Source organism: Hippichthys cyanospilos, chromosome 12, assembly GCF_059441005.1.
Source record: "Hippichthys cyanospilos isolate Australia breed blue-spotted pipefish chromosome 12, RoL_Hcya_1.0, whole genome shotgun sequence".
Classification (NCBI taxonomy): domain Eukaryota; kingdom Metazoa; phylum Chordata; class Actinopteri; order Syngnathiformes; family Syngnathidae; genus Hippichthys; species Hippichthys cyanospilos.
In genome coordinates, this window is record NC_142380.1 from 5,708,543 (window position 1) to 5,735,426 (window position 26,884).

At 43.1% G+C, this 26,884-nt stretch overlaps 2 protein-coding genes across 10 annotated transcripts; both read left to right on the top strand.

Moving 5' to 3' along the window:
• The first annotated feature begins 335 nt into the window (after positions 1–335).
• dtna (dystrobrevin, alpha) lies at positions 336–17,835 on the top strand. Of its 8 annotated transcripts, none has more exons than XM_088429611.1 (22): positions 336–572; positions 3,507–3,568; positions 5,052–5,132; positions 5,200–5,413; positions 6,297–6,382; positions 6,735–6,889; positions 6,966–7,071; positions 7,488–7,654; positions 7,763–7,887; positions 9,600–9,683; positions 9,777–9,818; positions 10,848–10,943; positions 12,128–12,209; positions 12,565–12,647; positions 13,228–13,350; positions 13,993–14,089; positions 14,445–14,468; positions 15,302–15,458; positions 15,548–15,637; positions 15,810–16,000; positions 16,147–16,185; positions 16,905–17,835. In XM_088429611.1, the coding sequence occupies exons 2-21, from the start codon at positions 3,508–3,510 to the stop codon at positions 16,162–16,164; spliced, it is 2,082 nt and encodes a 693-aa protein (XP_088285737.1). In that variant the 5' UTR covers positions 336–572; position 3,507; the 3' UTR covers positions 16,165–16,185; positions 16,905–17,835. The 8 variants fall into 8 exon arrangements, with proteins under 8 accessions (XP_088285737.1, XP_088285735.1, XP_088285736.1 ...); XM_088429609.1 differs by lacking the exon at positions 336–572 and adding an exon at positions 2,204–2,352; XM_088429610.1 differs by lacking the exon at positions 336–572 and adding an exon at positions 2,204–2,352 and having other exon boundaries at positions 9,780–9,818.
• A 1,252-nt stretch (positions 17,836–19,087) lies between these two features.
• mapre2 (microtubule-associated protein, RP/EB family, member 2) lies at positions 19,088–26,853 on the top strand. Of its 2 annotated transcripts, none has more exons than XM_088430112.1 (7): positions 19,088–19,191; positions 21,965–22,092; positions 22,650–22,795; positions 22,878–23,094; positions 23,559–23,701; positions 25,156–25,314; positions 25,657–26,853. In XM_088430112.1, exons 2-7 carry the CDS (start codon positions 21,972–21,974, stop codon positions 25,771–25,773), a joined length of 903 nt encoding a protein of 300 aa, XP_088286238.1. In that variant the 5' UTR covers positions 19,088–19,191; positions 21,965–21,971; the 3' UTR covers positions 25,774–26,853. The 2 variants fall into 2 exon arrangements, with proteins under 2 accessions (XP_088286238.1, XP_088286237.1); XM_088430111.1 differs by lacking the exon at positions 19,088–19,191 and adding an exon at positions 20,620–21,087.
• The last annotated feature ends 31 nt before the right edge of the window (positions 26,854–26,884 follow it).

Below are 26,884 nucleotides of genomic sequence, written 5' to 3' on the forward strand. Positions count from 1 at the left end.
CAGTCGCAGTACTTTTACTTAAAAGTCGATTTAACAAAAATATATATTTTTTTGTCATATGACCAGTTTTGAATGTCTCATTTTGTGATTTTTTTTTTAACGCATCAATGAAAACGTTTCCAGCTATGGTATGTATTACGTCATTATCAGTTAGTGGAAAAAAAGAAACATCTGCATAGTTATCTTTTACTTCAAATGAGAAGACCTCCATTTCTGTTCCAAACGTGAAACGTTCTGCGGACCCCCCCCCCCCCCCTTTTTTTTTTTTTTAAAAAAAACAGACGCACAGTGACGAAATTCCGCATTACGTCATCTCGCTAGGCTACCCGTGCGCGTGTGCGCGCTTTGCAAAGCTGCAAGAAGCTTCCCGACAGCACTAGCGAGGACGACGAGGGGGGCGGGGGGTTGCACGGCCGCTCGAGGTGATGCGTCGCCCGGCCACGGCCACGGTCACGGCTACGGCCACGAAGGCAACCTGAGAGCGGGCTGCAGCCAGGACGGCGGGCCGTGTCACCGGCGAGCTTCCTGGAGGGACGGACGATGTGGCGTCACGTGCCCCCGAATTCATCGTGGTAAGTTAAGTGGCCGTGCAGCCGCAGCCAAACGGCGACCTGCATTCGCGCTGGAAATGACATGTACTTTGGCGTTGATGTAAATAGCGCGTTTCGTGTTCGGGATAGTCTTGCCAGGTGTCTCGCGCTGAGCACGTGACCAATAAGAGCCTGTTGCCTGCTTGCGATTTTACCTATTGAGCACAATGATGGATTTTTGACATGCATGCAAGTGCATAGGCGGGCCATTGCTTGGAGCTCTTATTTCTAAATCTCTATCGTGCATCAAGTGACTATGTTGGGGTCTTGTCCCGTGCATGCATGCTGGCCACCTGTTAACTTAGTGCCTTGCCACAACTTCAAATTCAAAACTTTCCGTCTTCAATTAGGCATTTTCTGGGCCATCCATCCAAAACAAACACGTCCACTCGGCTTAGTGTTAAACAATGCAAAATGTCTCAGATAATTTAACGGCATCCGCGTTGTTGCTCGTTTCTTTATTTTTACTGTCATTTTTTTCCATCACTTGTAAGAAGCCAGCTTGAGCTGCTGTTAACCACAGCTCACACTCAGATGCTCACATGCCTTGCTGGCGTAGTTCCATGTAAATCATTCTTTACACATTTCCACCGTGAATTGTGGATGGACGTCATGTTCAAATAATGACAATCCAGACATGTAAAAGCCACCAAATGTTTCTTTTTGGCCCAACTATGACGGCCATCACTGATCATATGGCAACTTTCTATGGATAAGTTTGTGCCCCCCCGCATAGCTCAGAGGATGGTTCTGGTGTCACCATGCTAAAATAACTCCCGGCCAATGGGTGTCAACAGCTGCCATGTGCCGCAAACACCCAGCGAATCCAAGCTGGCGTAAGGGCGTTTGTGTACACAAATGTCACACCGCCATGTGCTCGACAGATGACAGGATTGAACTTTTGTACACAAACAGACCCCTTGCACCCTTTATCTAGCGGGCAGAGATGGTTACTGAAAGAATGGACAATTTAGACAGCAACTCAACCTCGAAAGAAAAAAAAAATTGCATGCGCATCAGTACTCGTGTGACTGTGGTTTTTGGCTGGTTAAGAACAAACTTCCCAATATCATAAAAAATACGATTAGTAAGAGAGGAGTCCTTTAATGTTTTAGCATCTACAAGGAGGAAATCTGAACAAAATTAGAGTGAAAAAACTCACTTGGATCATTCATATTTCTGTGTGACATGTGAAGTTGCCAACAGGGGAAAACACACCCCAAAAAAATAATTCAGAGGTCAAATGTTATATCGTATTAAGTGCCGTTTCGAATCACTTGAACTGGGAAGTCCATTTTTGTTCCCAATGATATATTCTTTTTAGGTTCCTTCATATTTGAAGCTTCAAAGACACAAGTTCCTGGTTGTGTATTTTGTGCATTGATTATTAGAAATGTCATAAGATTGACAGAAACCGTGTTTTCAACCGTAATTATGGGTGTGTTACGGTGGGCCTGTCTCATCCAATGCTCCCAGCGTGAGAGAGAGGGGTTGCTCGGGGTTGGGGGGTGAGAGAGAATAATGCGAGTTGGGTGCATGCCAGGAAGAGGCTTTGGGGTCTTGCAAAGGGAGCGCCAGCAAAGCTGCACAAGAATGCGGCGCCTTCTCATTCGCCGGCTAAAGATAGCGGCGGCGGTGGCGGCGCAGGGCAAGGCGGCCTCTTCGCTCGTGAAGACGGGGACTCGGCCTCTTCCCGTCACAGCTTTGTAATAAGTCAAGACGAGGCGAAGGGAAGGAGCGGCGGTATGGTGTTTTATGAAAGGTACCCTGCGTGCGCACGCCATGATATCTTTGGGCTGCTTGAAGGTCCGCTCAATCTGCGTTATTTCCAGTTTACCAAAGGTCTCCTGGCTGGGGCGTGACGCGCAAGCACCGGTATCGTAAGCGCATAAGTTTGCATTCATATTGGCTCCGCGTGACAGGTGATAAATGGGCCGTGCCGGGCCGGGCCAGGCCAGGGAGGCCGTGGTCTGACGATGAATCAAAATCAGATTTAATCAACCGGATACTGATTTGAAATCATTTCTAAATGTAAACTTAACATTCATTGCTTTTGCGAAGCTTGCTTAGCGCCTACATTGGAGTAGGGCCTCGTCTCATTTTGCCATGTGTGCAAAACCTCCTTTGGCTCCTTTTCAAATGCTCCATCTATAAAACGACAAACGAATCCAATGAGTTTGATTTTATGGGCAACTCTCTTAGAAAGACGGATCAGATATTGACTTTGTCGTTCAATTTTGCACTTGATGGGGTGCTCGGGCTGGCACTAAGTTAATTCCATATTAGCTGTTAAAGGGTCTATTTATCAATAGAGTATATGCCCCTTAAGGTCTCCTGGGATTAGGAATGGGCATGTGTTGATGGCTAAGGATTCTGTGTCTTATTTCGACTTTTGAAGCCTGCGAAGCAAAATGGCGTGTGCCCCTCTGTTCGTACTGGCAACAAGTTGAACTATATCCACCTTCAATTGAGGATTTCGTTTACGACGTTACGGAGATTAGGATTAACAACTGTACCTGATTGTTGAAAAGAGTTATTTCTTTCTTGATTTGACAAGATTGCGGGGTCACTTTTTGCATGCGGTGAACTCCTGTTTTCATGTTTAAAGATCCACCGAATGTAGCTCGAAAAAGGTAAGTTACTCAACAAATGACGAACGACGGGTTCCCTCTGGAAATTGCCAATTTTGTTTAGTGTATTGTACTGTATGTACTGTATGCGCAAATTTCGCCATGGAATTATGAGAGTTTGATCTGCGGTCGTGCTTCCAGTCCATGCTTTTATCAGTTGCCTTTGGAGTCTTGCGGGAATCAAGGCGAAAACATTCTGTGGTCAGTCATCACGCCGGGGGTTTTATGAGGACGGCGCTAAAAATCAGGAGTGCATAGATTGAGTTTTACTCTCTCTCTTTGTCAGAATGATTGAAGACTGCGGGTGGAGCAACATGGCAGACAGAAGGCAACTGCTTGTGGAGATGAGTAAGTTCCTCTATCTATGCCTCTTTGGAAAAATGGACGTTTTTCCAAAGTCAGACAATTCTGAAAGGATCCAATTGGCGTCTTATCCAGAGGATGACATCACTTCCTTTACCAAATGCCACCTTATACCTGAAGCTCCCTAAAATGATCAAATAAGCGTTTTTCATGCGTGCCATTTTCTTTGAACGTCATCGTTCTTTGGACCCCATTCATATATTGGGGTGTCATCTTCAAAATGCACAATTTTTAGAAATGACATTCGTTTTTGAAAAACACCTAAGCCCACTAAGCAATGTGGTGGTGCTACACGCAAAACCAAAGTCCATTTTTGCGTTGTATTTGGGATCAAAAGTTTGAGAACTTTTCTAGTTTTCAACCAACCCAACAAGCATTTTTGGGGTATGCTTGCCTGACCCAGGGAACTCTGAGGCACATGTGCCAACCGCTAGTACAGCAGGCTGCCCTCACTTGAAACAACCGCAACATTCCACAGATTACGCTTGAATGAACCCAATCTTTGCGCTTGCTGTTGACGCCGCTCTCACGATTGTGTCAAATCAAATGAAAGAAATATCCGCTTCGGAAAGGAATAAAAATGCAGGGAAAATATATGAGTGTGAAAACGTGAACTCAATGACTTTTTAAGCCCTTTCACAATAAGAGTTGAAAAGCCCCGGTGAATTCGAGTTAATTGCTGCGCATCTAGTTGTGGGTCCATTAAAAATAACGTCACACAAGAGTGAGAGGCGATTTGGATGGCGCCTCTCCTCCGCCGCACTTCTCAAAATGTTTCCTCTAAATCCGGGAATACGCATTCAGATTTAAACATCTTCAAACGAGATGACGTGGGAGAAAAATTGGCGTGTTTTTTGTCTTCTTTTGGAGACACCCATCGTGGTCGCTGCGGACGTTGATCCTCCTCTTCCACGAAACACTCATAAGACATACAAATTGCTTTTTAATTCCTGACCAAAAAGACTTGAGCTTCGGTTGTGTTAGCTTTCATTTTCCAATCACGGAGGCCGCGCATGGGTAGAAAATGCTAATTAAAACCGTTTAACAGCTCTGATTGTTGACGGATCATCTTCCCAAGAAAAATAACTCCAGAGACCACTTCTCCTCAAATGGTACTATAAAAAAGTTATTGGGTCATGTTGAACTTTGATCTGTTGTCGTCATCTGGATAAAATTTCAGCTCTTTCTCTTTGATGTGACATGGATTTGATATAACGGTAGCGTCCGACAAATCTTTTTGCATCAGGCTCGATTGATTGTGTGCAGATACACTCATCAATATTGAATAGTTTTACAACAGTCAGCCCAGATTGCTTTCTCTCTAATTCGAATCGGTCACAGCTATGCAAGCGTATTTTTGCCGCGGTGGAAAGTGGCTAGCATATGATCTCGCGTCAATGGCAATGGTGAGAAGCAGGATTGGTAACACATTTTTTTGGTGGGTAATTTACCAAAAAGTCTTTTTCAGGGGCTCAGGATTTGGACTCTATTCGATTGTCGACGTACAGGACAGCCTGCAAGCTGAGATTTGTGCAGAAGAAGTGCAACAGTGAGTACAAGGTGTCTCGTCGATGCCCCGTTGCCGCCACCTACCCTTACCCCCACTTGCTTCCCAGTGCACCTGGTGGACGTCTGGAACATCATGGAGGCCTTCCGAGAAACGGGCCTAAACGCAGAGGAGCCGAATGCCGAGCTCCCCGCCGACCGCCTGCAAGCCGCGCTGTCGGCCGCGCTGCAGCAGCTCAACAAGCGCATGCCCACCACGCACCAGATCGACGCCGAGCGCTCCGTCAGCCTGCTGCTCAACTTCCTACTAGCGACCTACGACCCGTGAGTCTTACCTGCGGCTCTGCGCGTAACGGGACGAAGTACTCAAGGGTCAAATGTTGTTTTGACTTTGGCTTAGGCTGAATAGGCACTTTTCCCTTTTCGTGTGCGCATATTGGCATATTGTTACCATCTGGGTGAAATTTCAGCTCCCTAGTCTTCTTTCAATGCTCTGTTGAACTGCCTTTGATTTAAATGTCATATAATTGGGCAAAATATGAGGTGTGTATAGGGTTACCTGTGAGCACTTACAGTATCTCTAAACTTCGATTGAATCGTAAGCGTTCAGTGAATCGGTTTTCGTGGCTCGACGATGCCTTTACTGCGGCGGTCGAGACACTCTTGACTCATCGTGTCAATTCATAATGACACACCTCGCTTGGCCGTCACTATCACATTACATCATTGGCCAAGCAATGCTGCTGGGAATTTGGTGTGTGCAGGAGTCAATATGTGACTGAGTTGGTAGAACGTTCTGCGATTTCTTTCTTCATGTTTTAATCCATGCTAACTGTGTCGAGCAAAAAATAAAGGGGTCAAATGAAAATGTACAACATGGATTCCCGTGTATCACAGAACGTGACGGGAGTCAGCATCATCACTGCATAATTTGCAATGCCAGGTTGAGCCAGTAAAACCAGTAAAAAACATACCTGTCTTGAATTTAAAAAAAATATTTTGCACTCAAAACAGTTCTTTGAATGTGCATATGAAACTGGTGGAGTTCAGTACTTCTAACAAGGTTAAGAACAGCTTTGAACATTTTCATTTGTCTAACGGAGAGCTGCGGTTATATCCTGGAAGTCTAATTAAAGTGAAGCCTGTTTTTGTGACGTTTGTTTTTGTAATGTGTGTGAGCATAACATTTTATTTTTATCATTTGTAGAGATGGCCATGGCAAGATATCTGTCTTTGTTATGAAGATGGCCCTAGCAACCTTCTGTGGAGGAAAAATTGTGGATAAATTAAGATGTAAGCAGCATTTTTTTTTCACTTGTAATTCTAAAAAGTCATTGGATATGTGCATTGAATTTCACAAACTGAGTTCAACAAGGTGCCATGTTTTGTGTTTACGAGAGGAGGTCATACCACGTAATACTATAGACGACTCCAAATGTCATACACAAAAATGCATTTGGGCTCGTACGAAAGCGATGACATCATCTCGCATCTGGGCCGGCCGAGAATAAAAAGTGATGAATTCCTCGCTGTTTTTGTTTTTTCAACAGCTGCTTGTCTTCACTTCGTGGGCTAATTGCACTGTGTGCTGTGCTGTAATTATCCGCTAATTATTTTTACTCCTCGGTGTGATGTTGCCCCACAGATATTTTTTCGCTAATATGCGATGCGGGGGGAATCATGGTGCAAGCACACTTTGAGCATTTCCTGAAGGAAGTTCTCAAGCTGCCCGCGTCCGTTTTCGAAGGGCCCTCGTTTAGCTACACGGAGCAGGCGGCCAAGGGCTGCTTCACGTCACAGGTGAGCGTCCAATCACAAAGCGTCGTCACGTACCCCCCGCCCATCCCTCCTGTCACTCGCTTTGCATTGTGAGCAGAAAAAGGTCTCAATCAACGTTTTCCTGGACACATTGATGTCCGACCCGCCTCCTCAGTGCCTGGTGTGGTTGCCGCTGATGCACCGGCTGGCCAATGTGGAGAACGGTAGGCGGCACACACACTGGGGAGCAGCGGAAGAAGCTCCGTGTGGCATGTGGATTGTGCATGTTTGCTCTATGCCCGTGTGGGTTTTCTGCGGGTGTTCTTCCTGTGCCCGTGTGGGTTTTTCCAGGTATTCCGGTTCCTTCTCACATTCCAAAAGATGCAGACTGGGTACAATGTATTGGACTATTTATGATCATTTGTGAGTTTTTATGACAAGTCCCAGAAGTCTTTCCTTTATTCCCCTTAAGGATGCGTGCTTTTAATGGAGGAATGGTTGTCTGCGTAAAAATCCACGCGCGACTGGCATGACGTAATCTCATCCGGGGTGTCCTGATATGACCGTCAATACATCCTGTAGAAAAGGCGCTGTGGCAAAATGTGAGTGTTGACTCCTGCCTTTATTTGTGCGTGTGCAGTCTTTCACCCGGTGGAGTGCTCCTACTGCCACACGGAGAGTATGATGGGCTTCCGCTACCGCTGCCAGCGCTGTCAGAATTACCAGCTCTGTCAAGACTGCTTCTGGAGGGGGCATGCCGGCGGTTCCCATAGCAACCAGCATCAAATGAAAGAGTATACTTCATGGGTGAGGGAGGCGAGCGGCGGACGGACGTCAGGGTGGCACCACTACCTCGTGGTCACGGCGTTTTGTAACCTCCATGCGGGGCGCGCCCCCATTGTCCACTTTCTTAAGAAATCGCCAGCCAAGAAGCTATCACATGCCCTCAGCAAGTCTTTGAGCTGCGCATCCGGCAGAGAGCCACTTCATCCTGTCTTCCCTGACACACCAGAGAAACCGCTCAACCTGGCCCATATTGTGTATGTTTTACCTCGTCTTCTTTTCCCTCATACTTTACATATATATGTATCGGATTTGCACATCTGCAGAAACCAATTTTTACGTAGTCCCTGAGGTGCTTTCATGTACCTCCATTTGAGAAGCTCTGTTCTATCCTTGTCCTGATAAATCGGTACCAGTCACTGCCTCCAGTAAGTCTTTACTGACTCCAGTCAATCCCGTGGGTCAGATAATCAATGAGGCTTAATTATGGCCGTCTACAACAATGTTACTACTGTTGGTTTCTCAGTTCTGTGTCTTTGTGTGCGAGTCTCCCTGCTTTTCTGCTAAATCAGATGCCACCCCCTAACTGAAATAGTATTAGAAAGCCAAAGTGTTCCCATGAGAATTTAGTAGGAAATCCCATAAAAAGTGAAGCTTAGATGCTTAAATGCATTTTGCATCTGCAGGCACACAATTGGACTTTATTGTGAGAACTCACCAGAGACTTCAAGTGGATGGAATTTAGCCGCCTATTAAACTCAGCAAAGGCCCGATTATCAGATGGCTGTAATAGGCTTCACACGATCAGGATTTAGGTGAATTAAAAAACTAAAACCAATACCAAAATTGGATCATAGATGGATCATTTACAGCGTTCTACCCTCATTGGTCGATGGCAGGAGAGCAGGGCAGAAGTTGTAATCTACTTCTATCCCAACTCCCATGGTTGCGCAGGGGGCCAATCACATGTCTTGTAGGCATGCCCGAGAGCTGTGCTTCCTCAAAGTCACACACACACTTGAGTAATGGAACAACTACAGAGCGTTGTAACTCTCTTACCTAGATTTCCTTTGTAATAAATTGGAATTTCAAGTGTAGGCTTTAATTATATTTGATCAGCTACAGGCTTCACTTTAATTAGACTTCCAGGATATAACCGCAGCTCTCCGTTAGACTAGAGCCAAAGAAAATGGGAACTGGAAGGGACAACAGTACAGTTACTCTATAAAGTTTAGTAAATTTGTGTACTTCAGTAATATTTCTCTTAAATTTGTAAAGAATAAATACTTTTCACATTTAAAAAATGTAGGTACCCACACACACATGCATGAAAATTCCGTCGGGGGAGGTGGTGGGGGGATCTACTTTGTGGTTTTTCACGTATTGCATGGGGAGGATCACTGTAGCAATGAAAGCTTACAAAATTGTCTTCATGTTGAAATGATGGGAGCAGCTTCATGTAATCAGCCCATAGCCAGGGCTGATATTAAAGTAGTGATTTGCCGACATGTTGCGCCAGCCTTTTCATGACAACAAAAGAGTTGCTCCCTCAAAAAAACAGCAGCAAAGCAAGCAAGGTAACATGGGAAACAAATGAAAAGGGTTTTTTTTTGGATTCAGGCCATCTTTGAATGGCTAGCTGACTGTTCAACTAGTTGAAGTTTGCAGTTAATGAGCCGGCTTTTCCTTGTTCCGCGTTTTGAAGGTGTCTCTTTGCCGCTTGTGATTTTTCCCTTTTTTCTCTGCTTTGCTCTCTTAGAGACACGTGGTGAGTGCTTCTCGGCTTCTTCGACACCTCCCAAAGAGTGTCCCTTAGAATCACGGTGTACTTTTTCTTCTAATCCTTGACCGTCAGCCACCGCTCGCCCACTCCTCCTTCGCTTCTTTCGCTCCTCTCCCCCCTTCGTTGCACGTTTGCCGGCCCGATAGGACTTGCCGTCGTCATTTTTGTGCCTGTGGTCTCCCCCAGGCCGCCGAGACCGATGAGCGTCCCCGGCGAATGCTCCTTTTCCCGCTCCATGCCAACTTCTGGGAATCCCTACTCCAGCAAAAAGTGAGTACAACTATCCCTGCCCCGCCTTTTTTTTTTTAGACCTTTTGGGCTGATTCCAAAAGAATTGCACACTCCTCCTGCTTTGCATTCCAGCAGGAGTCACGATATGGCTCAGCATCTGTTGAAAGGCAGAGGGTAAGTGGTTGCACAGAACTGCCCCCCCCCCCCCCCCCTCCCCTCCTGCGCATGTGTGCACTACCTGACAAACACGAGTGTTAAGAGCACAACAATCAAAACTTTTGTCCTTGCATTAATGTGACCTTCACCTTCCGGCTGATGACGACACCCAACATACGGTACATTTTGGAATGGATAGTCAAGTTCGGCCCTCATGTTTGTGTTGAAGGGTGTGCACACTTTTGCAAGGTGATGTGTTTTATGTTTACTGTTATATCGGTTCCATTGAGTTCCACGGGTCAATTTAATGGTGAAAAGGGGTTTTGGTCTTATTTCTTTCTATCCAAAGAAGCTAGCATTTGAAGGTATCAGCACATCATAATCGTGTGGGGTTTTATTTGTGTGTGTGTGTGTCTTGAATAAAGAGTGCACGGCAAGCAATCGTTTCAGTTGAGTCCGATCTTATTCAATAGACGTGTTCTTCCATGAAACACTTTTCCCTTTCGTGAATGATCCAAAAAGATGATGTGATGAGTCAGCGGTATTCTCGACGAACAATTCATAATGCATCAAATCTTACCCTGCCAAGACTGCCAGTGCCTAGACCCAAATTTAAAACCAGGATTCCAAGTTCGAGCAGTACAGTGGACAGTTGATACTGAATGAATCACAGCATTTTTTATTTTTTTTTACAATGAAAAAAAGTTCACCTGTGGGCACTGAAGATTTTATGTATATTTGGAATTCTTTACCATTTTTTAGGGCAGTGGAGGAGACATGAGATGAGCGGTCCGGTAGCTAGCTTGTGCTTTGGCGATGTTAGCCGTTGAAGAAGAGGCTATATGAATGCGCACACTATGGAACGGAAGCGTAAACTTGTTTAGTCTTGGCTTTCTGGCAGAAACACAGCTTGGCTAATCAACATTGAAACCTTTCTCACTAGCAGGAAGTGCATGTGAGGTGTAGTCTGTGAATCTCTGTGTCACTTTTCCAGTGTTTCAGCCAATGAATCCTATTTGGGTTTTTTTTTTCTATTGTGTTTGTGAGGTTCCAGTGCAACCTGGATGCAGTTGACAGACTGGCCGATGAGCACATTCTCATTGGCCTCTACGTGCAAGTGCTTCAAAAGCACCCCAAAACATGGTTAGTGGCTGTGCCTCTCAATGAGCGCACTGCATGAGTCGGGCAAGGAAGGACGGTTTACAAATGCACAACAAGTTGCCCTTGCTGACCATTGCAGGGGTTTTTTTTTTCTTTTGAAACAATCTTACTTTTGGGGCCTTTTTTTCTACAACAAAATGTGACTTCCTTGTCCTAAAAGAATGATTTGTTTGGCTAACATTTAAACTATTGTCATGATAGAACTGACCTTTTTTCAGATATTTTTCATTATATAATACTTTGATTTTTGCATTTTGTAAAATATATATATATATATATATATATATATATATATATATATATATATATATATATATATATATATATATATATATATATATATATATATATATAAACTTTTCAGTCTATTTTAAAAAATGGGACTTTTTGTGTTTTACTTAGAATACAAAATTATAATTCTTAAAAATCCCTCCTCATTTAACATTGTTAAATTCGAACTTTTTTTAACCACTACGTGTATTTTTCAGTAAAAAAAAAATATTATCAATCAAATCCTCTAAAAATATTTGTATTTTAAAGAAAAATAACCTTTTTTTCCTAAATATATGGCTGCAACTTTATTTTGTCAGTCTTTTTTTTTTTATGTAGACGATCAAATCACGTCAGTGCAAAGCTCTCCACCTCGTGGGTACAAATCTGTTGGAAATTGAAGGGGAAAACAAATTTAGCCCATCTTTTGTTCTCATGTATCCACATTCCCAAATACTTGAGACAGATGAGCTTTTGTTGCGAGCTGATTAACACTCACATTTCAGACGCCTTTGTCTCCAAAGAAAGTCCTGCTCAACACAACTTTGTGCCAGCTAAAATGTGTGTGAGTGTGTGTGTGTTTGTTTTTTGTGTTTTTTGGACAGGCAGGTTATGTAATCATGTACTCATTCTCGCTCGGTTTATTTCCACACTGTGCAACAATATAAAAATAGAGATGCCTGCGTGTGCACTAATATGTGTGCCTGCTTGCCTCCCTGCCTCTTAATGGAACTTGGCTCCATGTAGAGGAAAGGAACAAGCCTGCAGTCACACACATCTGCTTGAGCGGAGAGTCTACTTCCTGGCATCTCGCCAGTTTTATTTATTTATTTTTTTATCTATACATTGCTGTGGATGAAAGGTGTGATTGCCATCTATATTTTCCTCTCCATCAGCTTACTGGAGAGCGGCAGGCATCAAGACGAGGAGCACAGCCTCATTGCCCGCTACGCCGCTCGCCTGGCCGCAGATGCTGCGGTGAGACAACTTTTCAGCCCCTGCCAACTTTCATCACTTGCCAAGCAATAAACTCGCAGCATGCATATGGTAGTATCGGGCACAAATGCATAGAAAATACCATGTCAGCTTTAATATGAGCATTTTATTGAGCGGTAAATATTTGAGAATGCAGCTAAAAAAATGGGGTCTTGTCCAGAGACCACTTTGGTGATTGTTGTTTTGATAGGTCACAGGCCACTAAAGACGTATTTCACTCAATAAAATGTTCAATATTGTCCCCTCCTTTGCCTGTACATGGAGCTACTTTTGCACTTGATGTTTTTGTGTCTTTCAACCCCAAAATGGAGGCGTTGACCCGGTGACTCTGCTTCAGGCTCAAGGCGCGGAGCTGCCACGCTCTCCGGACGCCAACAAACAGCAGAGGCAGCTCATTGCTCAGCTGGAGAGCAAAAACAGGTGAGCGATTTAGCAGCTGCACCAAAAAAAAAAAATCCAGCCATTAAGTGCGTCAAAATCCATCAAGCTCTCGCTTTCTGTTCAGAAATTACCGTCTGCATGCAAGCCACTGAAAATATCTGGAGTGATCCGTTGTGCTCTAACTATTCGTGTCCCCCAGTATATTGGAACTTAACACAAAGCGCAACGTGTCAAAAAGCCTTTCTGTCTCCTGTTGTTGTTGATTTTTCTTTTTTTAGCATTTTGGCATGAAGGCAATTATTGTCGCCAGTTAGGTTGTAAATCGTTCAAATTCAAAAGCTCACCACCAATTTATTAGAATAATTTGCAGGCTGCTTCAAAATGGCCCCCTGGCCATTGTTTGGACAACACTGACTTGAATTCTAGTGAATGTATATATTTTTTGGTCTATGAAGTGCTAAGCTTCCACACACCAGGTCCAGTCTATCAAATTGCACATCCATCCGTCGTCTTGGCGGGAACTTCCCTTGAGCCTCATCACCGTCATGAAGGGGCGCCATGTGCCATAAATGTCCTCCTTTTTTTTCTTTTTTAAAGTCTGTTTGTGCGTGTCACACAGAGAAATCTTGCAGGAAATCCAGCGGCTGCGCCTCCAGCATGAGGAAGCCTCGCAGCAGCTACCGCCGCCGCCCGACATGGCCCAGCATAACCCCGCGCTACTGGCTGAGTTACGACTTCTCAGGTAAGCGCCGCACTCTTTTCCCGCCGGCTTTGGGTGCGTCGGGGCCGCAACCATTCCTCGTTGACCAAATTAATCGGCAGATTTATATAATGTCAGGCTTACCGTCAACCTGTGTGCCCGTTCCCTCACAACTTACAAATCAACGCACTGATTTGATCATAACTCATTCAATCCCAAAGACGTATTTTTACGTTTACGTCCAGACATTCAATTCCATGTACAGTATTTATTCATATTTTCCCAATATTTTTAGTTTGGCTACAGTAGGGTTAAAAAATGTGGTACAAAATGAATTATTTACATAAATTACTTAGCAATAAATTAGCAATAAATTACTATACTATACTATTACTATAAAATAAATTAGCAATAAATTACTTTAGTATCTAATTACCTAAAGTAATTACTTCAGGTACTTAAAGACAAAAAAAAAACTGCTAAAAATTTAGCTAATTTAGTACCATATATATATATATATATATATATATATATATATATATATATATATATATTAGTGAAAATAATCCTGTATATTTTGTGGCTGTGTCACTTTTAAGGTTAAGAAAGAGTTAAATGCAGATTGCTTGGTTCTGTACGGCCGTGACATGACGGTGTCATCAATCTGCGGCTTCTTTCCATCAGGCAGCGCAAAGATGAGCTGGAGCAGAGGATGTTGAGTCTGCGGGAGAGTCGCAGGGAGCTCATGGTGCAGCTGGAGCAGCTAATGACGCTTCTCAAGGTAGCGCCCTCCATCTTTTTCACGTCATGCCATCTTACCTTTTTTTCCATGCAAGTTTGTGGAAACGGGGTCACATGTATCATCATCAAAACGGATCAGGCAATTTCAAGTCACACTTCACCAATACGGACAGATTTTCCATGCTTGCCAGGCCCTCGTAGTTTGGACATGGTTACGGTTGAAATCGCAAGGTTTGGCACAAACTGGGCTTGAGAAACTTCATCTGTCTTTCCAAGGAGTGGCCTGGGGTGTCTAACTAAATCAACATGACTCCAAAGACGGACGGGTGCATGCCTACTACATGCCGGACTAGATCCAAATACTGTAGACCTGATGTGCTGTTTTTTTTTCACAGATTGCCGAGGAACAGAAACAAGCTGTAAGTGTGAAATAAAGTGTGAGGGAGATGTTTTGAAATAAATATGGCGTTTGCTGCCAGGTGAGGGTCTTGTATACAAAAAGAAATGGAGCAATTAAACAGTGTCAGGATCAAATCCAATCTGCTTTATTTCCTCGCTGATTTACATTATTTACTCCACTGTATTTGGGGAGGCACAAATCTTTATATGAGGCATTTATTTGCACAACTATATTTTGTGAAAATACCTGTCAAATTATTTCATGGCCAAATATGTAATTGTGTGGCGAACACTGCAGCATGTTCTTTAACAGAGGAATCCTTCATAAACAAGGCACTCAAGAAAGGCCTTTACATGGAAAAATGCACACTTCCTAATTTGGATATTGATGTGTTTATATATTTATGACGGCGGCTCGGTGAATAAGTGGTTAGCACAATCGCTTCACGGTTCAAGGATCCGAGTTTAAATCCACCTCGCTTCGGCCTTTCTGCGTGGAGTTTGCATGTTCTCCCCGAGCCCGCGCGGGTTCTCTTGGGGTACTCTGGCTTCCTCCCACACGCCAAAAACATGCATGAAAAGTGTAACTAATTTGTTCTTAGGTGTGACTGGGTGCGTGAATTATCACATCACAGTGTGCCATGCAGTTGGCTGGCAACCAATAGCGATTGTTCCCCGCCTGTGACCCTTGTGAGGATAAGTGGCTCTTGAAAATGGGTGGATGGTTGGATTAATGGATGAATGACAGATATGGTAATTAAGCCAACAAAATATAGGCTGTCGGTTTATGTCTGAATTAATTCGAGATGGATTCATGATTTCCTCAGAAAGATGTGCTGATTCGATCTTGCAGACTCAGGGTCCCGGCTCTCCGCGCTCATCTCCCGGGCCCGGCGCGGGCAGGCCCATCCCCACGCCCGTCCCCGACTCGGCCGGCACCACCCCGACCTGCGCGCCTCAGGACTGCCTCGTTGCCGTGGGGGGCAACGTTCAGGAGGCCTTCACTCAGGGTAGCGCAGCTGGGCGCCAGCCCAAAAACGCAACAGCGTGCTCACCTGCTGTCAGGCCAACTTTTGCTTTGCTTCTCTTTGCTTCCAAGGGCCCAGGAGGAATTTAAGAAACCACCTCCTCATCGCTGCAGACTCCATCACCAACACGATGTCTTCGCTGGTCAAAGAGTTGAATTCGGGTACAGGCAAAATGGCCCACACGTTCGCTTTTTGGTTTTTGTGTAGTTTTAGTCATTGTTCATATTTATAATCATAAACAAAGTAATTGACAGGTAATTGAGCCTCGAAATAGCGTTCTTGCTTGACTGTCAATTTGGAGAGTTTCATCAAGCGCCATGTTTTTTCTCTCAGAGGGCGGCAGCGAGACCGAGAGCACTGTGGACTCAGATGTCGGCCGAGGCGCCGCCTCCCTAGATTCCTTCTTCAGCTTTGTTGAGAACAGAGAGGACGGTTATGGGAAAGAACTGGAACGGCAGCTGGAGGAACGGCCAGAGTCGGAGGAGCCGCTGAAGTGTGCGCAGGAGGCAGACAAAGGCCGTGTGGTGAGTGCTATTTTTCGAAAATATAGCGAGCGCTTTTCCTCGACGGGATGGCCGGGGGCGGAGTCGTGCGACCACATTTTCATTTAGTCAGGCAGACTGTGCCAGGAGTCTCACCTGGTGGATGTATTTGACATTTTTTGCTCCAGGTGACGCTGCAGCAGTGACATGGCGCATCCCCAACACTGGTGAGCATGCCTTACATTTTTAGTTGACAAACACACACACACACACTAATTCACATTTAAGTATTCCTCAATTCTTATAAATTCCTTTTTTTAGCCTGTAAAATGATAATCAAACAATCTTTTGAATTCCAAACACTTTAATTTTGAATCTACTAGTGTTTATAAAAATGGTGCAACAAATTTTAAAATTTGAACATAATAATTGGGAAATTACAGATTTTTGTTATTTCATTTTTTCTCCAAAATGAACATTAAACCCATATTGTTTTGTAAGGATAAATTTTTATCCCTTGTGCAGTATTTTCTCCAATCATTTGATATTTACAGCAAAGAAACTTCTCATCAAAGGAAAATCTTTGGAAGAAGGCATTAGGGAGCTGAAATTTCACCCAGATGAAGACAGCATGTCAAATTTATCATGGCACGACCACTTATCACAAACACGATTTTGTCACCTTCTGGCTAAAATACTGCACAATTGATGTGGAAGAAAATGGCCCAAAAATGATGAAAATAATGCAAAAGGATTCAAATATATCACTGAAATACACGGGGTGTTTTATAACTTTAAGGATGGTTGGATTTAAAAAAAATAAATAAATAAATTCTTGACCTGGCCAGATCTTTCCTAATCGGGCTATTTCTCTAAATATTGCCTGCATGACTTGAAAATGTTGAATGATCTGACACTCGTGACATGATTGTGTTGTTGTTGGCAGGTGAGCAATAGCAAAAGCAGCAGCAGCAGCAGCAGCAACAAGTGAGCGCAACCTCAATTGCTAAGATCCTAGAGCTTACCATATACTTTGTGTAAAGAACCCCTATATTTTTAGCCAACCTCATATTTAAGGTGAAACTGTGAGCCGAAAAAGACAAGAGATTAAATCACGCCCAGCACTCTACTATTATTACACCACAGGTGCCATATCAAACCCATGATTGTTGTTGTTGGTTTTTTGTTTGTTTTGTTTCGTACAAGAAGAAGCCAACGTGTAAATGGCCTGTTTGTTTGTCTCTCATATCATTTCGGATACACAACAATGCCTTTTGAGTTGGATTTTGGAAATACACAATGCCAAACGTGCATGGTGACATTTTACCACAGCAGCGGAACCTCTATGTTTCTAATGAAGTATCAAGCACTTGTAGGATAAGGGAAGCAATATTTCCCATAGGAAATCAATCTGTCCTTGCCGCACCAAAGCATATATGGAAAATGAATAGGAAACCTCACTTTTATTTTCTACTATTAAAACAAAGATATGAAAAGTGAGATTCCGCTGTTGTGAATTTGCAATGATGTTGTGCTTTATTTTTTAACCTTGATTTGATGATGCCGATGCACACAGCCTTAGCTTCTTGGATGACCTTTCAACGGCGTTGACTCAAAAGCAAGGCCAGTCCCTTTCGAAGGAAAACAAAAACTGTTCAATCCAAAATTCAATATGTCATCAAATAATATTGTTACTGACATGTGTTAGTTATTTCCACTCATAGTGGCTACTACTTAACCATATGTGTGTGTGTGGGGGGGGCATTAGCTTTCGTTTTGTTGCTGCTGTTTTGGATATGGACCCAGACATTAATGCCACAGATGGTCATCTATAAACAATGGCGTCTTTCAATTGCTAAGTAAAAAATTACCACTTGTTTTTATTTGTTTGTTGTTACTCTATGGACAAAAACAAAGGTATCAATTCAAGAGGGCGTTTATGTGACCAAGGCATGTTTAAGTTAATAGGAAAGGACACTTTGTTTCTCTGTGCTTGCTGCTATTTTGGTTAGCAACAGTCTTTAAATGAGCGTTTATAAAACGTGGTAATGATGCTCGAGGATTAGTTACTGGTGTTACTCAGTTGTGAAAAAGACATTCATTTGAGGGGGGAGTTTATATTTTTCAAGTTTATTACTTTCAAGAGGGGAAAGGTGTCTGATTGTGAGGAACTACTATGAAGTACAGTATGTACTATAAAATACAAATAAATAAATAAAAAACTACAGGCATCAAATTAACAAGTTTTGAATCAGGTTGGTAATTGAATGTTATCCCATCTTTTGTCATTATTTGATGTGCCCCACTCGCATTCAAATGTAACATGCCTGCTGTCCATTCAAGACTTGACGTAAGCAGGATGTTGTGAGCAGATCAAGGAGCTTATGTGTGTTTTGGTTACCACACTCAGAAGTGATTAAAAAAATCGTGCAAAATGCACCTTACACTCTCATTTGCATATCTTGAAATGATAAAATATGCACCATATTGTATAGTTGGGACTTCCCACAAGGTTTTTTTTTTTTTTTTTTTTTTGCATGGCGGTGATGCATAATAAAGTGTTGACACCAAACCATAACTCTTGCCCGGGAACTCCTTGCTATTTCATTTCAAGCACGACACACTTGAGCTGCTCCGCTTCAGCGGTGCACATTTATTAGCTGTCGTAACCGCACAGCAAGCTATCTGGAAAGAACACACTACTGCTCCCTGGCGTTCCATTTGAGTGTTTTTTTCATGTTTTCAAATTTACTACAGTATTTAACATCAAACATGTGTTTTGCAATATATTTTTGTTTTTTCATCAAGGGCATTTGACCTGCATATACCAAAACGCCGGAGGGAAATTAATTGCTTGTAAAAAAAAATAATAATAACAATAAATAAGATACATTGGTGGAGACGGTATTTTCAAACAGCACAATGATTTTTTAGGACACACCCAACAAAAATCTTAATAAAATATTGATAAATTTAAAGCCTGAAAGCGTAATTGTGAAAGCAGTCTGTTGTTACAAATCATCAACGCATCCGTAGGCGATTGGTCCGTCTGCTGACATACGTTTTACAACCAACCAATCGGGAACTACACCGGTGAAAACCTCTCCAATTAGACGCCGCTGCTCGCCTCACCGATAGAAGTGAATGGGCGTGGGAGGACTCGAGTGACTCAGCCGGAAAAGAGCTTTTTTTTCCCCCTACACCTCGTAACCCTGCGACTCTCGAGTTAACGGGTGAGTTTGTGCGTTTTTGTGTCGCGAATTTACTTGGAATTGCAGCGACGTTGAAACATGCAGAAATTTGAATGTTTTCCATTTGTGTAGCGCGGGTGGACATACGTGGGCTGTCACGGTCTGTCAAAAGTGTGACAAGGAGTAAAACGGGAGCATTAGCGTCATCTTTAAGCCAGCTGCATGTTACTCGGTGTTGTGCGTGGTCTGTGTTGATATGTTAATCGATGTGAATGATCGTAGTAGCCGGCTGCGCTCACGTGAAGTTAGCTAGCTTCCTTGCTACGGCTACATCTGCTTTCAAAACTACAGGAACTACACTATCGCCTTTCCCTCCATTAGGAAAAGGGCGCATCTATTTCTGAGCAGCCGGGGGTGCTGGCCAGCATACGACTGATAAGATGACGCCTGTCAAATGTCCGCTTCTATTTTGGGCTTCAAGTTGAAGTCTCATCATCGCCAAACACTGCCGTTATGAACAGATGAACTAGCCTAAATGATTATCAATAATACACACCCGACTTCCCCCCACTGGTTGGTGATGATTTGGTTACGTCTGAAGTTAACCGTATGGGTGCATGTTCACTCAGTTGTGGTTATTTGTTGTTCATCAAGGAAAAAATAGCATTAAATCTAGTTGTTATTTAATCTGTATTCATCCACCTTATACAAATGAGGGGGGAAAGGCAATCTGCAAAACCAACCTGTCTACAGACAACATTGTGAACCCCAATTTCTTCATTGTTATTTTTCTCCGTCTCCCCCCCATGAGATCAGGCCAGAAGCGAACAAACCCTTCACCCTACCTGTCATTTGACCAAGACAGAATGATTGAGAAAACATGCTAAATGGTTTTAATTTCCCGAGTTAACTTTTTTGTGGATATGATGATGCCTAACATCAGGTGACATCTGTCTGACCTTTAAAACCTTTACCTTGAGTTTTCCATCCATCCATTTTTTTAATTGCTTATCCCAGCTGTCTTGGGATAGAAGGCGGGGTACACCCTGAACTGGTTGCCAGCCAATCACAGGGCGTAGAGACGAACGACAATTTACACTTACAAACACACTTAAGGGCAATCTGGAGTGTCCCATATACCAACCATGCATATTTTTGGGAATGTAAGAGGAAACTGGAGTGTCAGGAGAAAACCCTAATAGGCACTGGGAGAACATGCAAACTCCACACAGGAAGGCCAGAGTTGAAATCCGATCCATGACCTCCGCATGTGAGGCGGATGTGTTCATCAGTTCTGCATGGTGGTGTCTTCCTTTGATTTGCAATTAGGGAATTTGAATTAGGCATATATTCTGCTAGCCCCCCCCCCAAAAAAAAAAAAAAAAAATCGAACACGTTTTTGTCAACGTTTAATTCAGTTGACGGCTTGCTAATTGCAGTGAAGACTTACAAACTACCCAGGCGTGTTAATGGCAGAGCTATACAATTGATTTTTTTTTTTTTTTTATTGTCGCTTTGCATTCTTCTTGCCGCGGGCATTCCGGTGTCACTTTGCATTGGCCATTGTTGTTGCTGGGAGTGACGTAAGATTCCCGCTGAGCGGCGTCGTGCTCACGTGACCCGGCGCGCCAGCGACGTCACACCTTGGCGGATCGGCGAACGAGGCAAAGAGAAGAATCCCCTCCCCGGTTCTTGCTCTCCTCGGCGGCTTCTCTCGTCGGCACAACCCCGGTGTTGGCGTGTCTTTTCATTTCATTTTATTTTCCCTACGACCGAGAGTGCGCGAACAGGGCGTCTGTTCCACGCTTCCGAGACGCAAATGCCCGGTCCCACCCAAGCCCTTTCCCCGAATGGAGAGAATAACAACGACGTCGGGCCGGACGGCACCAACGTTATTCCGTACAGGAAGAATACAGTGCGCGGGGAGCGTGCCTACAGGTATCATTCCGGAGCTTCCGAATGTACAATGTGCGCTGGTGTCGTGGCCTGGTCCTCCCGCTCCTCCTCCTCCTCCTCCTCCTCCTCCTCCTCGTAGTCGTCTGCGGCGGGCTGTCATTTTCGGCCCTGTTGGCAGCAGCCACCGCGGTGATCCCGTAATCCTTGTAAAACTGCTTTCTTTGAAAACAAATTGCACTGTGACGTTAAGATTCGACTGCAGACGAACGCACGCTCGTTTAGAAAAAGAAAATAAAACATCTTTGCACGTTTGACGGACCCAGGCCGGGCTGCGGTGCGTTGAAGCCGGCTAACGAAGCAAGCTAGCGCCGGTCGCTTCAGTCCGCTTTGTTGACAGACTCGAACGGTGTCCAAACGGACGTTATGACGTTATGCACAAAGACAAGTGGCATTTAATGTGTGGGACTTGGGACCTAGTGATATATCTTTTTTTTTGAAAGACATTGTTCATTTCATGCATCTTGATTATGATCATGACATTTATTACATTGTTTTAAACACTCTTTGTTTGGATTTGAAAATATTTCAACCCATTACAACTTGACAAAGATTCAAACATTCCAATCTTAAAATTCGGGAAAGAACATCTACAGATTTTTCAGGTTTCTGTCAAGTTCAACATATACTAAATTTTAAGGTTTTGTTTTCACTTGCTCAGGTTTTGCCTTTTGAACATTAGATAGTGGTTGTTTTTTTACTTTGGATTACACCTGTGTTTACAAACATGAAGAGTTGAATCTGAAAGGAAAAGGAAGCTACTGCACAAATACTGGCCATTACTTGAGACGTGAGCCGAGGGAAAATGTTTTGTTTCGTCGCACTGGTTTTCAACTTAGTATGGTGCTTTTGTGCTTGCCAGCTGGGGGATGGCGGTCAACGTGTACTCTACCTCAATAACCCAGGAGACCATGAGCAGGCATGACATCACGGCCTGGGTTAACGACATCCTCTGCCTGCATTACACCAAAGTGGAGCAGCTCTCCTCAGGTGAGGAACATTGGACGTAGTCATCATTGGTGCCCAGGGCCACTTCTGCCCAAAACTTCACTCCGGATGCCTCCTTGCGTGCCCGCTGCTTGGTCATGCGCTCTTTAGCGCATGGCACGCACGCGACCAGTTTGCTTGCCTCTTGAGTCGTTTTGATGAGTAAATGCAAACAGGTGGCAGGCTGTGGTCCCCTGCTGCGACCAAGTCGTAATCCCGTTCAAAGCCACTCTGCCAGCACATGTTAGCATGGCAGCTAATTCCTTCACTTTGAGCACTTTTTGTCCTGACAAGTTGCTCATTTATGGTGGCTTGCTGCTGCTAAATGTGCAGGTAAACATTAGTGTGACCATTTAAAATAGTGTTATTCTCAAGAAATTACCATGTTGAACGAAGAGCTTATATATAAAAACCTCATCAGAGAAAGATGTAAAGAAAGAAAGAAAGCTTGCATGTGCAGTTACATTATTGAGAAAAACGATACCATTGCATATGCTCCCAATGTTCAAAGTATTTCGCATGCCATGTCCTATTTTTCTGTCCTTGTTTGACATGCTTAGGGGCAGCCTACTGCCAGTTCATGGATCTTCTTTTTCCGGGCTGCATCAGTCTTAAGAAGGTCAAGTTTCAAGCCAAACTGGAGCACGAGTACATTCACAACTTCAAACTGCTGCAAGCGTCTTTCAAAAGAATGAAAGTGGACAAGGTGACTTTTGACGGCGCACACAATCAAGGCTTGATCAGGTGTTGTCCCTTCTTTCTAAACTCCTTGACTGCTCTCGTGCTAGATTATCCCAGTGGAGAAACTGGTCAAAGGAAGATTTCAGGACAATCTGGACTTCATCCAGTGGTTCAAGAAGTTCTTTGACGCCAACTACGATGGCAAGGAGTATGACCCGCTTGATGCCAGGCAGGGCCAGGACGCCATCCCGCCGCCAGACCCCGGCGAGCAGATCTTCAACCTGCCTAAGAAGTCGCCCCATGCTGCCAGCTCCCCGACTGCAGGTAAATGCCTCTCTGCTTCTCCTCTTAGCTATACCTTAAATAATATATATCTTGCTTTTAACGTCACGTGTTAATCATCCTTGCTATGGCAGGTGCTTTAAAAAAAAATGGATCGATGAATGGTAAAAGGATTGGAGTATAAATGCTAAGCTTCGAATGTCAGCTAGCCTGAGACGCTGCGTCTCAGTTTGTTTACACTCAAGACCAGTGCTTCTAAATTATTCTTTTGCAGCCCCCGACTCGCCCCGCTGACTCAAGCTCATTATATATTAAAGTTTTTTAAGAATATGTCAGACTGTATCTTTTTAACAATAACAAAAGGGGAAAAAAGCAATATAAATTAACTTTCAACAACTACTTATACTTGTTATAGGTTAGTGTAAATCTGAAGAAAACAAAAAAAAAACACAATGTATAACAAAGCTTTATTACACCTTGTACCCCTATTCTTTTTTTCCTTACAGGAGCGTCAAGGTCAAGCGCCACAACCCCAAAGTCAGCGACACCGACATCGAGACCCTCTTCAGCCAAAAGAATCTCTGTGGGATCAACTCCCGCTAAAGGAGAGAAGGAACTGGAAGCCCAGGTCACGCAGCTTACTGACCAGGTAAGCCTGACACAGAAGCACATCTGGTCTACAGTCCCATCCACACTTTGTAATGTGTTTTGCCAAAGAAAAAGAAAGATGCAGGAGGGTTAGGACTAAGATATGCGGACTCATTCTGCACATTTTGGTTTTTGTCCCATTGATGCCATCATAAATAGTCATTTTCCATATACCGTAAACCTGTTGTTTTATCATGCATTTCTCACGTTTGTGTATAAATCCCTTCAATGGGGTCTTGACCATCACTCAAAAAATTACCTGTTGCGGTGAGACGTTTTACATGACTAATCCAGTAGGTGGCGTCAGAGCCTAGTCAGTGGTCCTTTATTTTTGGTCAACCAATGCCATTCATGAGCATTTGAGTACATTTTAAATGTATTTATTTAAGAATTGTCATTTACTTTATTGCATAATATGTAGGCTTTTTTTTTTATCCTGTACTGAAACAAATACTCCCTCTAAAAATAAAGTGCGTACAAAAAAAATCTAAACCAAAGATTCTCAAAAAAGGAAGAACCAACAAAATTTCTCCTAAAACTAATTCAAGCTAGCTTGATTTGAAAAACAAGAGTCAAAGTGAAACAAACTTACTTAAAATAAAAAAAACTTACTTAAAATGAAAACTTCCATTCATCCATCCATCCCTGTTGCTGTCAGATAACGTTATCTCTAACATGAATATCTGCGAGTGGATGATGTTCTTAAACTGATGTGAATTCATCAATGTAGGACTTTGAGGCCAATGATTGAGTCTGTAACCTTAACCTAATCAATAAACCATTCAGCCTTTGAGCACAGCGCCTGCCCTTTAAAACGTGTGCCGTTAAATGACCTTTGAGGAGGAATCCTAGAATTAATCAGCTGCTGCAGCTGTTGTTTATGCAAAATTGAATTGCTTGAAAAGAATCATGTGGGCTCTCCTGCCGGCGGTGTTTTCACTTGCAGAAGCAGCACTTCATACAAGAAGCGTATAGGGTGCTAGTAAATGGATTGTAGCGCCCCTTGCTCTTATGTTTTCACATGGAATGGCTGGCAATTTACGGTAATGGGTCAGCGCGGCCATACTTTTGATATTGCACCGCACATCAAAGAAAAACAAACAAAATTTTGTCCACCAAAAATAGAAAACCTCAACAAGAGATCTAGCTATACAGTAGCTTTTAAGAAAAAAAGTGGCTCTTGAAGCAGGTTGGAAAATGCGAGACTGTTAGAAGTTTCAATGTCAGCAAATGTGATGTCCCGGAGAGAAAAAAAAAGGTGAATCCGCAATGGCAAAAGTAAATAAGGTATTTTGCTTAATAAATGCCTTGTTACTATAACTCAATTTTACTTTATATATGAATATTAATGCCCCATTTATATGTGACTTGACTTGGTCTTTCCATTGTAGGGAAAAGACATCTTTTATCAATGATTTTTTTTTTTTTTTTTTGCCCTTTGTTATTGGTTGCTAGGTGAACACATTAAAGGTGGCGCTGGAAGGTGTGGAAAAGGAGCGGGACTATTACTTCAGCAAACTGCGAGAAGTGGAGCTCCTGTGTCAAGAACAGGGTGAAAACAACGCTCCCTTCGTGGAGCGGCTCATGGAAGTCCTCTATGCCATGGACGATCAGGTGAGCGACGACAACGCCATGCTGCGTAGTGCAATTGCCTGTTAAGGCAGATGACGCGAGGAGTAAAAAAAAAAAAAATACTGGTTTTGACAGATTTGGATAGTTTTTCTGTCACTTTTCAAATCGTAATATATTGTCGGTTATTGGCCAATGCCTAGTTAGAAGTCGTTCTCTTTTTATAGATTGCATGGTGCCTTTTTGTGGGAGCAGTCATCTCAGAATTATTCTTTTAAAACTATTTTCGAAAATGTGCCAATAGAGTGAATATTAGATTTTGTCAGCAAACGATTAGGAAAGCTAAGCGTTCATAGCTTTCAATGCTTTTTGATTCTTTTTTTTTAGGAGCGTGCCGAGGAGCTGGCTGAGGGAGACGGGCCCGACGTGGACCAGGAAGGACACGAGGAGGCCCTGGACGATCAGCAACAGCAGCAGGAAGAGGAGGAACAGGACGAATACTGACTGAAATGAGAACTCTCCATCTCCATAGAGACTGAAGCCACCTCCCAAGTAGATGCACCATCACCTTTTTTTTTTTTTTTTTTTTTTACTTTTTTTGAAATACTTCCCTCCGCTCGCTGTTGAGTGTTTTTTGTGACTTTTTGCTGTGGTCTCAAAGTGGAGCTCAGACCATCACAAAGACTGTCAAAAATGTTTCACATGATCAAATGCTGAAGTTAGTTAGTTTTATTTTTTTGATGTCCACAATATTAAACACAAGATCGCAATAAGCAAAAAGCCCAGAAAGGGCTCGTAGTAGCTCTTATTTACCCTTCGTCCCAGCCAACTTGTTGCACTGACATTTTGAGTGTATTGGACAATCTGTCCAGAGACCCTCTCCGTATTTATTCTTATTCTCGTTTTCAAGCCTTAGACATGCTACATTTCTACGCTCGGGGTCCGCGTGAAGACGGACACTGCAGACAACATGAATTGTGATTACAACGCCATTGTATGATTTAACTGGTACCTATTTGCAGCAACTTGGCGACGTGCCACAACGTTTTTTTTGATAAGATGCCTTTAAGGTCAGAAAGGACAAGGCATTGTTTTTTTGGTCGTAGATTTCCAATGCAACATTTTGAAGTTTTCGAACCTCAGCTTGTGATCATTCTTAGCGGTTAGTTTCTGGTGTTAGCGGTCAGTCCACTGAGTGTTTTGTCACGCTATATATCTATATCCCAGTACGTACATTGTATACCCTTTCTTAATATTGCATTATTACTAATAGACAATTGGGCAGTGCACCATAACTAGTCATATATTAATGTATAAATGAAAAGGAATGTAAAAACATGTTTGCTGTCAATAATTAATGAATGGTTAATGTACATGTTTTTTTTCTTCCATGTCATGATGCATTCCTTGGAAAAAAAAACCTTTATTTTGCATGTTTGCATTTTATTTGTGAATAACTTGACCTTTTTACATATTTAATAAGAAAAGCGAGTATGTTATGTGAGCTTCTTTTTTATGGTTAAACTGCTATTTGAAAGTTGTTGAGATTCGGACAAATTCGCTGTAATAAAATGTTGGAATCCACATTGTCATGTTGTCATCAATATTTCTGAAA